We start from the raw sequence: 16,494 nt of genomic DNA, 5'->3' as shown, positions 1-16,494 counted from the left end.
GACGCCTCTAGCACTGAGATGCAGTGCCTTAGACCGCTGTGCCACTCGACAACAAAAGGTTGATGAATGCAAGCAAATAACAACACAGGAAGTATCATTCGTTTTAATAATTCATTTCAATGGAATCTTGGGATTTAAACAAATAATTTTGCATCAGATGATGCATAATTAGAGGATCTGATCATGACAACAAGCTTACTTCATATACAATCTGAAAAATAATGTGTCAAATAATGAATACTGTATATAATAAACAAAAACAAAACCTTTATTTCACAAAACCTGTAACACCTATTTCACTATGACAAGATCATGGATAACCAATGATGGACAACCCAGTGTTAGAAAGCCTACTAAGGATGACTGATCACCAGCAGATGGCACTTGGTACACTGGTAATATTCACCATGATACTCGTCTGAAGGTGGTTTGCGTCAATTCAAATACAGGCCCTTATTGTTACAGGCAGCACAACGATAATTTATTAACTTTTATTTGCATGTGTTTGATTAATTCCATTTTATTCCAATCGATCCATTAAAATGATCCCGTCCTCCTAATTTCCCCTCTACCAGCCTCCACTGGTGTGGCTGTCCAATCAGAGATGAAGGGTCTTTGGTGATCAACCAAGCAAGCACCAAACGTGAAGACACGAGACAAACACAAAACAATAAAAAATAAACACTGAACAATGACATTTTACACCATATATTGAGTAATTGACTCAATTTGAAATGGCATTTCAATAAAAAGGGAATGGTTTTCCTTTGTATGTGCTTGTTAAAATGACTTTTAAATGCGTTAACAAATTAATTCTTCAGATTGTACAGTATATGTGGAGAATGAAGTCAGTGCCCTTTTCCTTGAAAAACATGGGTTTAAAAACATCTATCCATCAAATCATGAGCTAAACTATAAATGATTTCTTTGAGTATTGATAGAAAATACAACACAGAAAACAATGCATTGTTTGCTGTTCATATGATTGTCAGGAATTCTTTCCTCAAAAACTATTGTTCCTCAAACATTCAAAACAAGTGCCCCAGAAACATATTCATTCAACCTGAAACATTAGACTGACAGCCAAATATTACCTTGCCGCTAAGATTTAGTGGGCCAGCAAAAACAGCCTAGCCTGTGAGGAGGTTAAATGGTCCATGAGTGTTTCTGGTGCCTTTATGACCGTGCTATTGCTTTGGGACAACAATTGCCTTACATTTTCTAGGTGACAAAAGTAGGTCAGACTAGTTATGCTGTTGGGCATCTGCCAATGCTGCCATAGCTTTAATAGCCTCTGACTGACACAATCCATTTCTGGCGGGTAAGAGCGTTGGGCCAGTAACTGAAAGGTTGCTGTATCGAATCCCAGATCTGACAAGGTAAAAATCTATCGTTCTGCCCCTGAGCAAGCCAGTTAACCAACTGATCCCTGGGCGCCGATGACGTGGAAGTCGATTTAAGGCAGACCCCCGCACCTCTCTGATTCAGAGGTGTTGGGTTAAATGTGGAAGACACATTTCAGTTGAATCCATTCAGTTGTACAACTGACTAGGTATCAGTTTGAGAGCTTGGGACTTGTCACACTCTGACCTTTATTTGCGTTGTTTGTTTCTATGTTTTGTTTGGTCAGGGTGTGATATCAGTGGGCATTCTATGTTGCATGTCTAGTTAGTCTGTTTCTATGTGTTTTGGCCTGATATGGTTCTCAATCAGTGGCAGGTGTTTGTCGTTGTCTCTGATTGTGAACCATATTTAGGTAGCCTGTTTTGTACTGTGATTGGTGGGTTATTGTCTATGTGATGTTGCATGTTTGCACCCTAGTGTTGATAGCGGTCACGTTAGTTTTGCTTGTTTAGTGTACTTCGTGGTTTTTCGTCATTCATTAAAAGTATGTATTCACACCATGCTGCGCTTTGGTCTCCTCACTACGACGATCGTGACAGAACTTTATAGTCCTATCTGCAAAAAGATGATTGTGAGATATTAAGCTTTAAATTTCCGAACCTTCATTGGTTTGAATGGTGACATCAATTTTAATCTTGTATTCTTTTAAACTTAACAACATGAATTGGGGTATTTAGAGTACCATATAGGTAGAGAACATTGAACAGAACAAGGCTATGTCAACTACATTTTGACAAAAAATAACCTAGTCCCAAACTCTCGAATTTTCACTTCCGCTTTTAAAACTGGTTTCAATTGTAAAACAAAATGTAAAAGTTTTAAACTTAATTTCCTGTAATTCTACACATTTTGCCATTACTTATGCCATGTTAATATGATATCTGAGTGAGACTAACAAAACCAATGGGGGCCTTTCTCTGTAGTTTTACAGGACAAAAACATTGTGAATCTCATTTTAGTGTCAGTGCTCCTTTCAAACCTGTTCCAGTGATCTCCGTCTATCCAATTAAAAGCTTGATCAGATATCTGCCCATGTTAAATTACTAATGTATTCTACAGAGGTGTACTGGGGGATAGATGTGATAATAGCACTCAACTAACTTATTGAACAAGCCTATAAATTTACATTAAAATAAACTTTGACTATCATGATCATAACTACACTATATTTTCACAATGCTGTTTTCAAATTAAACAAAATACCCTGCGCTTGTTTAACTTTTAGACTTCATTTGTTTTGTCTAGTCTTCAAATCGTTCAAAGAGCAAGCAAACCAGTGGAAAATAAATGTTTCTGTGCTGGTTGGACTGTGGAGAGTATCCTTGTCTCTCCACAGAGGATGTTGCTCCTCACTTTCCATGCCAAAAGCAACTCTGCATACCAAACAATCCTCTCCAGGAGGCTTTGCCAATTGTAAGACCACTGCACTGTAGACAAGTGAAATCTTCTGCTTCTTCAATCTTAATCTAACCATCTTGGAATGTAAAATAATGGTCTTTCAGCACAATGTACAACATTTAACAGACTATGCCACACGATAAGGAGCTGCTCCTTTCCTAACATGTTGTGAGAACACTGCCCTATCTCTTGATACCACAGCATGAGTCATGGTAGAAAAGGTGGAAATGACCCCCCCCACCCCCTAATCTACACCCCCACATGTGTTCAGTAAGTCACGCCGTGGCAAAAGATGTTACGGTGTTGTTATTGGTCAGGTTCAGGTAGTGTCTTAACCTTTCAAACCGTTTTCTCCCTAATTGAACAGGACCCTGATTCAGCCCACACACAATAACAGGGGTGTCATGTAAAAAAACTCAAGGGTTTCGCTCATACACCACCTTGTAGACTGTGGCACAGTACCACTTCTTCCCTAGTATTACCTAGCGTATAGCCGTAATCGTAGCTGTAAGGATAATGTGTCGGGTGGATTGACAGTAATGTTACAGGAGATCTGGTTGCCGTCAGAAACCCTCCAGAAGTCAAGTGACTTTTTTCACTGTAAATCATTTTCACTCATCTGAGAGAAAGAATTGAAAAAAAAACTATTTTGTAACACTTTACTCAAATCTGTCCAGATATGATGTATTATGATGTGCTTATAATACATTATACTGCCATAATGCCATGCCATAAGCATTTATGATCCCCTTATCATCTCATAATGACCAGCCATTTTGAATTATTTGAAATGTGCTATATATAGAGATACCTAACAATATTTGAGGCCTTATCATAACATGTTATATAGGCTCATACAAGCGTTGTACTTTCTGGCTAGTGAAGTGTTACCAAGAGAGGGAGCGCCATCATATATTGGTCATCAGACAGATCACAGGATGTGTGTCAACACTGAGCCAACTGAGCGAACACATTTTATTTGTTCTTGTAGTCAGTTCTTGAAATAAAATATCCTGTTTTTATTATCTTAGATAATCCATGCAATGAGTGTCTCTGGTCATGATAGGTTAAATTATTGGGATGCTCAGACAAGACAGTGTTTGCTAGACAAGAAACAGAAACATAAGCCTGTTTGACAGACACATCCAATTTAGGATGTACTTGACAATGTGGCTCATAATCACTTCTACTCTGAGAAACTGAGAAAAGAGTTGGATGGGGATGAAACTATTACAGAATGGCAGATGAATAAGAATAATATCCAAACACAAACCCGGATGACGCAACTGTGACCACAGCACAGACATGGAAAATCCCTCTCCCATCAAAGTAAACACTCAGCATTCGCATTAGAGGAGTTTTCTTTCATAACAAGGAGAACCATGCCTGAAGTGATAGAGGTAGACAGTGATAAATAGAGCTGCCATCGTCTCTGAAAATAGTAGGTTGTTGAGACATGAGCTGAGCTGCCACTGCTCAGGTTAGGGAAAGCAAATCACTCTGCAATGTGGACATATTTCTGTCAGTGAAAAAACATAGCATTTTCCGATACTGATTATCTGAAAGACACGGCCAGCATTGGCCACCATATAAGAGTATTGGAAGAAATTGTACATGTGTCACATTGTTGTTGAGTACTTAAGTATAGCTGTAAGCAGAAATATTCCATTGACCTTCTGGCTATTGATTTCGTGTGTGGAAGATTTCTGATAAATGCATGACCTGTTTACCGAAACAGTGAATAATTCCACTTTAGACACACAGACAGATCGTAAGCAAATATGATACTGAGCGCGCTCAAACAAACTGTTCCGTTAATCAAACAGGAAATTAAACATGGTAGAATGCATTTTAAAAAATACACCATGCTTATTATAAGAAATTCCAAGTACAGGTTTTGTGGTCCTGAATCCTGACATATTTTCTTTCATTGAACCTCATGTTGGTCAATCATTGGATGACAGAATGAACTTTGACAGGAAAATGTAGGCTACAAATGTGTGAGGTAAAACCTGATTCTGCTTGCAGTGTTTGTTTTTACCATGTAGAGCATTGTATAGCTAGAAAAGCATGAAATAGCCCTGAAATCTAGACTCTTTTAAAGCACTGTGCAATCAGAGATGTCATCCCATGACAATGGAAATCCTGCTTGGCTTGTTTACATTGGTCTGTTAGAAACTGGAACTCTGCGTTTGGTGGGTGGCAAGTACATTAAAGTCATAAGGACTAAGGAGTAACTTTCCTGTCCCTGAGCTTGGAGGTTAAATTCTGGGGATTTGTAAGGACAGGTGAAACTTTGAACTCACTAGGACCCTAACAAATCACAAGATAGGGTCCCTCCAACAAGAGATCAATCAGTTAGAATAACAGTAGAATGCAGAGGCTTGACAGGGAGCTGGTGAAAGTCCAAGCAAACAGCCCTGAGATATGGCTCCAATTTCAGATAAAAACAATGTGAAGGTGAGAGAAGAGTAACGGCTACTTTGCAATTTACGTATTTTTTTGCTTTTAAATAAACATTGTACTGTAATTGCTAATTGTTTTGTCAGCATACAAGTAGGCTTCTTCTGTATAGTGTTGAAAAGTCTTCAAACCCTGTGTCACGCCTTGGTCATTATATTTTGTGTTTTTGGTATAGTTTGGGTAGGCCAGGGTGTGACATGGGTATATATGTTGTGTTTCGTATTGGGGTTTGTATTATTTGGGATTGCGGCTGATTAGGGGTGTGGTATAGGTTTGGCTGCCTGAGGCGGTTCTCAATGAGAGTCAGGTGCTTCTCTTTGTCTCTGATTGGGAACCGTATTTAGGTAGCTTGAGTTCGCGTTGTATTTCGTGGGTGATTGTCCTGTCTCTGTGTTATAGTCACCAGATAGGCTGTATTAGTTTCACGTTCCGTTTGTTGTTTTGCTTAGTATGTTATTGACTTATTTCATGTACGCATTTTTTCATTAAAGTCATGAGTAACCTACACGCTGCATTTCGGTCCGACTCTCTTTCTACAAACGAAGAACGCCCTTACACCCTGTTACCATTTTCAATGAATTCACTTTTTTTGCATATAGTTCAGAAATGTTATCAAACATACCCACTCGACACAGACGTCATTGCAACGTCTAGTTTTGATTTTCATTTGATTGAGTTGATGTTATTGGATTTAGGTGATTTTTTTTTGTTTACATTCCTTTACATTGATGACTTCAATCCAATCCGTTTCCATGTTGATTCAACGTCATCATATTGAATTGATTGAATTTGTCTGAACAGAGTCCAGAGCTATACGTCAGTGGTTCTTATTATACCTCATTGGTTCTTATTATACCTCACTGGTTCTTATTATACCTCATTGGTTCTTATTATACCTCACTGGTTCTTATTATACCTCATTGGTTCTTATTATACCTCACTGGTTCTTATTATACCTCACTGGTTCTTATTATACCTCACTGGTTCTTATTATACCTCATTGGTTCTTATTATACCTCACTGGTTCTTATTATACCTCACTGGTTCTTATTATACCTCACTGGTTCTTATTATACCTCATTGGTTCTTATTATACCTCACTGGTTCTTATTATACCTCATTGGTTCTTATTATACCTCACTGGTTCTTATTATACCTCACTGGTTCTTATTACACTTCATTGGTTCTTATTTTACCTCATTGGTTCTTATTTTCTGAACATTCAAGTGGAAAAAAGGGAGTCTCACATCAAGGAGTCTCCACATCCTGCCGACCCTCTGACACCCCTCCCCTCTCTCATCACCCCCCCCGTCAACAAACCCCTCCCCCATCCCACTGTGCCACCAGCTGCTGTCCCCTCTTCAACAACTGCCACTGTGTGTCACTAGGGACAAGAGACAGCACAGCCAGCACAGCCACACATTAATTCACATCTATACTGCATACTGTATGTGGCCATCAAATTCACTGCATCTTTGTAAAATTATTTTGTTTTCATAGATACCGTACGCAAGACATACTCTAAGTATTTAGAAAAGGATAACATCTGAACTGCCTTTTATGTACACAAAGTATTGCCTTGAAGTTTTTCTTGTCTCGACATTTGACTGTTTTCCCACTTAAAAATCAAGAATCAAGAAACAGCATATCAGTTCATTATAATAATCATCTCTGGGCAAGAATATGTTAGCTAACCCATTATTTTCATGCACTGTTTAGGGCCAATGAACCTCAAACTTTCCATCGAAACAAGCTTTCAACTCTGAGTTGTTCCGTGTTTATGTGGTCTAGCTATGCCACTACTGTGTTTTCTGAGTGGAAGGATTGTCAGAAAGGAAAGTAAAGGTCTGGTTCCCTCGACCTATAAAGGAAGCAGGCATAGCGATCCTGCCATGGTCGACCGTGGATACACTGGATTGAGTGCCTCAGTGCCTGTAAGGTTGCCCTGCTAAGCAAAAAACCTTCTGGGTCGGCCCGGTTTGCACGGTCAGCTCGAGTTTCCAGCTCCTTTCATTCGCCTATTTTCCAGCGACGAGTTACAAGGTATGCGGTGCTATCTCATGGCTGTGTCATCATGCCACTGCACCCACTGATAGTGGATTGTCCCAAACCAACTGATGAGCCAGCGTAACCATTTTTCACTTTTAATATGCATGGAAGGGGATGTCTGCTTAGATGTGGCTGCTGCAGATGGCTACATGCTTCACCCATGGCTCCTTCTAATAGAATGTATTAGATACTGGTGTTGTGTGATACAGATATATACACCACACTGGTGTTGTGTGATACAGATATATACACACCACACTGGTGTTGTGTGATACAGATATATACACACCACACTGGTGTTGTGTGATACACACCACACTGGTGTTGTGTGATACAGATATATACACACCACACTGGTGTTGTGTGATACAGATATATACACACCACACTGGTGTTGTGTGATACAGATATATACACACCACACTGGTGTTGTGTGATACAGATATATACACACCACACTGGTGTTGTGTGATACAGATATATACACACCACACTGGTGTTGTGTGATACAGATATATAAAACACACTGGTGTTGTGTGATACAGATACAGTATATACAACACACCAGTGCTGTGTGAGGGGATGTCTATGGAATGATAACACCGGGAATCTTTTTCTATTTTTGAGTTAGCAAGGGGCAAGGTTGGACATGAAAGATGGATCGGGGTGGGGCTGACAAGATGGCAAGTGTGTGTGTGTGTCTGTTGTGTGTGTGTGTGTGCACACGCGTGCATGTATGTAATTTGCAGACAGATGCTACTTAGAACAGGATACCCCCTCAGCTTTGGGACACTAAATATATTGACAAACTGTATTTCCCATTACATTCATCACACATATACATTTTCGTGAAGAAAAAAAACAGAGTTCTCTCTGGACCCTATTGACAAGGACAAATTTAGATGACTCACCGCCGGAGTATGTCAGATGGGCTGGGGATTCATTGCAATCAAAACCATTCATCTGAATAATTTATTTGCCGGCTTTACCTGTCAACAAAGACATTAATATTCTCTCCACTCTAAACATTTCACATTTTAAGTTGCCTGATTGAATAAATCTCAAGAACTAAGAAATGAACGTAGCTGGCTTAAAAACATAACTTGGGTTGTACATTTCCTCATGTGTCGTAAAGTAACGTTTTCCCCCACTTTATTAAAAGTCACTTGTTGGTACTTTACCCTGGGGTCCTATTTGTCTATGATGGAAGACAGTAGTCTGACCAAGGACTACTGTTCTCAATGATTTATCATGTCTGGGGCTTATGTTAGCTTCTCTATACTCCTGGTTCTCTCAACACCCTTCCATACACACACCCTTCCACACATACACACATCTACGCACACACACGTTGGACATTTCAGCACACTGAAGAGGCTAATTGTTAAGGACAGACAAAGGTCTGCTGTGAAAAGATGACCCCCTTCTCTGTGGTACTGTTTTCAGAAGCCCCTCCCCCCCCCCCCCCCCCACACACACACACACAAGTACCTCTCACACAGTTAGCAGATTGTTGGTCTCCAGCTGTCCTCGACTTGCGCCACCCTATCATTACCCACAAACCACTGCCTCGTACAGGGCAGGGCGACGGACGGGTCGCACATCAATGGAGATGTTTTTAGTGAGGCGTTTCTTAGCACCGAAAGGAAATGTTTTGATTTAATGAAGGGGAGATCAGTGAGGCTCCTCTTCACCTGCTGGGATAAAAAGGTGGAGGATTTGAGGTAAACAAAATGGTCTGGAAGCTAAGGTTACACCTTGAGACTAGAACCGGTTACTTACCACAAAACGCCAGATAGCATCTTTACTCTGCAGAAAATGTATTTTCTGACTGTTCCTCATCGTCGTATGGTTTTCAGTGCCTTCAAATGTTGTCCTATCCTGTTACCCGTGGGATAGCAGTGAGTAAATACCCGGGATATAAAGGACTCTCTCCCTGCCATACATACACTGAGAAACATTGAAATTATATTACACTTGATCTTCTCACTATCCCCAATAAGTCAACAAGATAGACAGCAGTGTTTAATGCCCACAACCTTTGACTTCAACAGGAAGACGAGAACAATGTCTTAGGAAATATGATGGGAGCTGGGAAACAAACACCAAGGCTATTTATTTTCCAGTTTCATCAACTGGGAGTCCTGCCAAGTGCTCGGATAGAAGGACTATCTTTCCACCTAAATGGGTTCACATTAAGATTTCAACAGAGATTCCAAGAGTTTGTTGTGGAGGTCAGTGTGGCTGACAGTAACAACGCATCTCAATCGACAGTGTCGGAGAAAACATTATTGATCCATTTAAGGTATTGCCGTTTGTAGCAGCATTCCTTTGTACATTATGGACCCTCGAGACACTATAACTTCCATTTGTTATTGGCATGCAGTCCAATGACTGAAAAACAATATCCAGTTGCGTAGGCCTGCAAATAGCACATTCATTCATAGACTACAGTGAATGTCTTCCTCACAAAGAGAAGCAACGATGAGGGCATTTAGGTGAATAAATAACTGTACCTACGAGCTGGGCCTCGTGGGACATTCCTCCCAGTTCCAAGAATTCCTCTGAGTGTAGTGAGCCTTAGTTATGTAGGTCACCGGGCTACAGGGTTTGTGTTTGTTAGTCAAACCCCTGGCTGTACTGCTTGTTAGGTGATGAAGAAGATCTGGCCTAATTGGGAGTTGAATGTACTGTAGTGAACGTGGAGTATTTAAAACATGGCAAAGCTCCAGCATTACTCAGTTGGGATGAACATACAGTACAAGTCAAACGTTTGGACACACCTACTCATTCCAGGGTTTTCATTTATTTTTTACTACTTTCTACACTGTAGAATAATAGTGAAGTCATCAACACTATGAAATAACACATATGGAATCATGTAGTAACCCAAAAAGTGTTAAACAAATCAAAATATATTTTAGATTTCAGACTCTTCAAAGTAGCCACTCTTTGCCTTGATGACAGCTTTGCACACTCTTGGCATTCTCTCAACCAGTTTCATGAGGAAGTCACCTGGAATGCATTTAAATTAGCAGGTGTGACTTGTTAAAAGTTAATTTGTGGAATCTCTTTCCTTCTTAATGCTTTTGAGTTGTGTTATGACAAGGTTGGGGTGGTATACAGAAGATAGCCCTATTTGGTAAAAGACCAAGTCCAAATTATGGCAAGAACAGCTCAAATAAGCAAAGAGAAATGACAGTCCATCATTACTTTAAGACATGAAGGTCAGTCAATGCGGAACATTTCAAGAACCTTGAAAGTTTCTTCAAGTGCAGTCGCAAAAACCATCAACTGCTATGATGAAACTGGCTCTCATAAGGACCACCACAGGAATGGAATACCCAGAGTTACCTCTGATGCAGAGGATAAGTTCATTAGAGTTACCAGCCTCAGAAATTGCAGCCCAAATGCTTCAGAGTTCAAGTAACAGACACATCTCAACTTCAACTTCAGAGGAGACTGCGTGAATCAGGCTTTCATGGTCGAATTGCTGCAACAACAAAAAACACTACTAAAGGACACCAATAAGAAGAAGAGACTTGCTTAGGCCAAGAAACAGAAGCAATTGAAATTAGACCGGTGGAAATCTGTCCTTTGGTCTGATGAGTCCAAATTTGAGGAAAAGCAGCCAACCAGTGCTCAGCATATGTGGGAACTCTTTCAAGGCTGTTGGAAAAGCATTCCTCATAAAGCTTATTGAGAGAATGCAAAGAGTGTGCAAAGCTGTCAAGGTCAAAGGGTGGCTACTTTTAAGAATCTAAAATATATTTTGATTAACACTTTTTTGGGTTACTACATGATTCCGTATGAGTTATTTCATACTGTTGATGTCTTTACAATTATTCTACAATGTTGAAAAAAGTCAAAAATAAAGAAAAGTGGGACTATAACCCGGAAGCTTACAAGAAATCCTGCTATGCCCTGCGACGAACCATCAAACAGGCAAAGCGTCAATACAGGGCTAAGATTGAATCATGCTACACCAGCTCCGATGCTCGTCGGATGTGGCAGTGCTTGCAAACTATTACAGACTACAAAGGGAAGCACAGCCGCGAGCTGCCCAGTGGCACGAGCCTACCAGATGAGCTAAATCACTTCTATGCTCGCTTCGAGGAGAGCAACACTGAGGCATGCATGAGAGCATCAGCTGTTCCGGAGGACTGTGATCACGCTCTCCGTAGCCGACGTGAGTAAGACGCTTAAACAGGTCAACATACACAAGGCTGCGAGGCCAGACGGATTGTCAGGACGTGTGCTCCGGGCATGTGCTGACCAACTGGCAGGTGTCTTCACTGACATTTTCAACATGTCCCTGATTGAGTCTGTAATACCAACATGTTTCAAGCAGACCACCATAGCCCCTGTGCCCAAGAACACAAAGGCAACCTGTATAAAATGTATCACTCCACTTTAAACAATGCCATTTAATATAATGTTTACATACCCCACATTCCTCATCTCATATGTATATACTGTACTCTATACCATCTACTGCATCTTGCCATCTTTATGTAATACATGTATCACTAGCCACATTAAACAATGCCACTTTTATATGTTTACATACCCTACATTACTCATCTTATATGTATATACTGTACTCATGTATATACCATCTACTGCATCTTGCCTATGCCGTTCTGTACCATCACTCATTCATATATCTTTATGTACATATTCTTCATCCCTTTACACTTGTGTGTATAAGGTAGTTGTTGTGAAATTGTTAGGTTAGATTACTCGTTGGTTATTACTGCATTGTCAGAACTAAAATTTTATTTTATTTTAAATGACTACAGACCCGTAGCAAGAGAGCATAGTTTGAAGAGAGCATAGCTGGAGAGACTTGCACTTGCTCTTGAGCTATTTTTATAGACTACCTTTTAGGAGTGGGAAGATTTTCAGACGGAGAAATAAGGGTGATCAATATTTAGGCTATGTAGTAAACTATAGCCTTATCAAAGGCTTATTTAGGAAGTATATTCCCTGGGAAAGATAACTGCCCTATGCCTCTCCACCCATGCATAGGCTATTAGCCTACTCTATTTAATGGAGACCACAATCACACCTGATCTCGCAGGTAAGGATACTGAACTGGAAGCAGAAAGAATGATGACAGAGACACTTGCTACATTTTGCATAGGCCTATAGGTTATAGCCTACTTTTAAGGAGGAGTATTTGTAGGCAGAGACAAATAAATGGGTATTCAAAACTCATTGAAAATGAAAAGACGTTGTGCCTTTTCCTTTTCAATTAGCATTGATTACCCTTTTTTTTGCACTTCGACTCACGTTGGTTGAGCGCCCTCCACTTCTTTCCATTATCAATATTTATTTACAGACACTGTAGTAAACTACGGTCTAATCATGCTTAAGTTAACTTCATACTCAAGTTAACTGCCACGTGATTCTCCACCCATGTAGGCAGCCTACTCTATTTCAATGAGACTGCACATACTAGGCGCACATGAACTCTCACGCCTAACTAGCAGTGAATTCTGAGTGTGTGAATAATGTGAAAAACATGTGATTTTAATATAATAGGTAGGCTAACGCATACAAAGCAGGAAGAGGAATGTTTCCAAATAATCTGTGGAACAAAAAAAATGTTTCATCCCAAAGTCGTCTGTCTGACCGGCAACTCCCTCAAACCACACTGATCTCCTTAGGCATCCTGCAGGAATGCAGCCCTCTAGTGTAGTCAGTACACAACACTATGCTCATCAGATCATCAGGATCTTAGCAGGATCTTATGCTCATCAGGTCTTAGCAGGATCAGAAGGTGACAGGGGTCCCAGCATGGGTCAGACAGCCAGGGATAACCAGTCTATGAAGCTCAGGTGAATTCTGCCGTATATTAACAATATCAGTGAATTATACAAAATGTTCCATCTTGAATTGATGGCTAGACCTACAGTAGCTACAGGACAGCAGTTTAATCTTAAAGCTACAATCTGGGTTCATGGACGAACGGTAATTACACTTATTGAACCAATGATTCTATTATTGGATAATATAATGTACACCAAGGTAATTATGCCTCATTTTAGGAGGATTAGATGGTGACAGGGGTCTCAGCAGGGTCAGGCAGCCAGGGAAGACCAGTCTTTGAGGAGGTGATGTGAATTTTTGCAGATACAACACTTTATCCTCTCTGTCTAGCAAACACTGGACAAGCCAGATGCTATTTTACGGCAGTCTGTCAAACCTCCAAACTTGACTTCCAAACTGCATCAAGGGTTGATAGAGGCTTTTCCTGATGACACAAAACATGTAAAACAAAAATGTGAGGAAGACCTGGTGAAGCTATTGATGATAATGAATGGATACAGATGTGTTTGAATGCCCAGTCATGTTCGTATCATCTCAGACATAAATTACTGCAGTTTAAGACCATCCATAAAACTTACTATATGCCAGTGAAACTGAATTACATGCACTCAGAAATGTCCTTCCTCTGCTGGTGTAACAGTATAGCTTCCGTCCCTCCCCTCGCCCCTACCTGGGCTTGAACCAGGGACCCTGTGGGTTGTCTCACTCGCCTTGACCTAACACACCCGACACCAATAAGATTCTAAAGCTGAGTGGGGTGTGTTGGTTTGGGGCGCTGCAGTGTGGTGGACCCATAGGGACAGGATGGGGCGGCCCAGCTCTTTTGTGTGCAAGTAAAAAAGAGCTCTAAAGTACTATTAGTCCTATGAGATTAATTATATGGAGGATTTGCTGTTTCTGTGTGTAAATGTATATTTAAGATATATGTGGTTATTTTTTGTATTTTGTATTTTGTATTTTTTTTCAAAATCAAAGGTGTGAACTGCGAAGGAAATTGTGTTGGGAGAGAGTTGAGTTATTGACTAGTCTGGTGGGGGTCTAGAGTGCAGGCGGCTTGGGCAGGCTGGTCGATCTGGCTGAAATTTGATATAGAGGATGTCTTAATGAAGCCAATCAAAACTCTTTGTATTTTTTTTCTTCAAGAGTTGTTCATTTGTTAGGCTATTGGTTCAATACCATTGGCATAAGGAGAGTCACTACCTATCAGGTAACTTGTGTGAGAGCTTGCTGAATAAGGGGGAAACACCCCACGTGGACCTCTCTTCTGTCATCACACCATTTATTAAATGTGTATGGGATGGTACATACCTTTCCCACTATGTGAACCAGGGGAGACCATAGCAGCACAATGACAGATGAGGTGGTGGTTCTATAATCTCTCAACTGACTGAATGTCAACAAAGCAACTGCACATGTAAAACATTTATGAAAAGGGGTCAGAAAGATACCCGGGGGCATACAAAATCTCCACTGACCTTTCAAATCCTGTCACTTAATGAATTATATATTTATTCAGCTATATGGAAAGTAACTAGAACAATACACAAGAAGTTGAAGCACGAGCTAAAATAAACACGTGTACTAATGTTGACATTTGCCCATAGGCTTATCTCATTTACATATGGAAGCGAAACGTTTTATGCAAATAAGCTGATTGGACGTGCGGCATGATAGCGCCATACGCTCGACCCAGTGGTGTCGGATTTCACCGTGAGCAGGCGAGAGAGTGGCAGCGGTGGATCGCTTTATTTATTTTCTGTAAAGAGTAGCGTAGCGAGTGCCCAATGCGAAGTACACTAAATCCCGCCGGTTACAATAGCCAGGCGCCTACTTTGGTATGATACTTTGACAGTCAGCGATGGAAATCATAGACACGGGCAGTGTGATTTTAACAGCTTACCATTCATACGCACCGTCCAGGATACATTTGGTGGATGAGGGCTGTGCGACTCCGCTGTCTCCAAGACACTCTCCTTGCAGGTAACTGGCACGCCACCTAATCTTTGTTGTTGAAAAAAAAAAACTACAGGAGAAATTAACAAGATGTATATGAACTGTTTAACAACTACCATGGTGTTAGTATCCATATTCTTTGATGTAGCTTTTAAACAAATAGGACTGGGTAAGGTGCTCTGAGCGTGGGAAAAAAATTGGGTCTCTGCAGTCAGTTTACTGCCTCTCTACTTGCAGTGATGATGAGTAGCCTAGCCTAGATCTATCCAAAAAGCTTTAAAGATGTTAATGCATTTATGGAATTGTTGCATTGGTTTCTACTGAAATGTCTTGTTTCTGTACACAACCACCATATATATGGGATTGTAACATCTCGGGCATAGTTCTGACACCCTCAGGACCTGAAGTGCTTTTCAAGGGTATCAAACAAACATGTGCTAATAAGAAGACACTCTATTTGATGCAATAAGAAGACACTCTATTGGATGCAATAAGAAGACACTCTATTGGATGCAATAAGAAGACACTATTGGATGCAATAAGAAGACACTCTATTGGATGCAATAAGAATACACTCTATTGGATGCAATAAGAAGACTCTATTGGATGCAATAAGACGACTCTATTTGATGCAATAAGACGACTCTATTGGATGCAATAAGAAGACACTATTGGATGCAATAAGAATACTCTATTGGATGCAATAAGAAGACACTATTGGATGCAATAAGAAGACACTATTGGATGCAATAAGAAGACACTATTGGATGCAATAAGAAGACACTCTATTGGATGCAATAAGAAGACACTCTATTGGATGCAATAAGAAGACACTCTATTGGATGCAATAAGAAGACACTATTAGATGCAATAAGAAGACTCTATTGGATGCAATAAGAAGACTCTATTGGATGCAATAAGAAGACACTATTGGATGCAATAAGAAGACACTATTGGATGCAATAAGAAGACACTATTGGATGCAATAAGAAGACTCTATTGGATGCAATAAGAAGACACTCTATTGGATGCAATAAGAAGACACTCTATTGGATGCAATAAGAAGACACATGCAGAATGATGTTACTTGCTGGCACTGATTTTTGAAGTCAGTTTTACATTGTAGGTTCTGATGGGTATAGGCCAGGATTTGGGTATGGTTACCTGATCTCAAATCAACTATTAGAACAGCAGGATATCTCAAACTGTTCCGTCCTTCCCTTGATTTGGTGCCTCGGGGGTATTTAGAGACTTGACTAATTGTTGAAACTTCCATCTACATAGTCTGCAATTCAATAACTTTACAAAAAAGGAAGGCTGTACAACATACCATTAAAAACCCTGTATAATTATGTATCCTGAATATTTAATCAAAGGAGACTGACAACATTG

General features: G+C 40.2%; 1 protein-coding gene across 1 annotated transcript in view; it reads left to right on the top strand.

Moving 5' to 3' along the window:
* The first annotated feature begins 14,986 nt into the window (after positions 1 to 14,986).
* Positions 14,987 to 16,494, top strand: part of LOC115130196 (rho GTPase-activating protein 28-like) — a 52,365-nt gene continuing 50,857 nt past the window's right edge. Inside the window, 1 exon segment of the mRNA XM_029661077.2 lies at positions 14,987 to 15,129. Within this exon segment, the coding sequence (XP_029516937.2) occupies positions 14,987 to 15,129 (143 nt within the window).

The sequence above is a fragment of the Oncorhynchus nerka genome, linkage group LG6 (assembly GCF_034236695.1).
Source record: "Oncorhynchus nerka isolate Pitt River linkage group LG6, Oner_Uvic_2.0, whole genome shotgun sequence".
Lineage (NCBI taxonomy): Eukaryota > Metazoa > Chordata > Actinopteri > Salmoniformes > Salmonidae > Oncorhynchus > Oncorhynchus nerka.
Note: the sequence above shows the minus strand (reverse complement) of the source record. Positions and strands in the feature narration are given on the sequence as shown.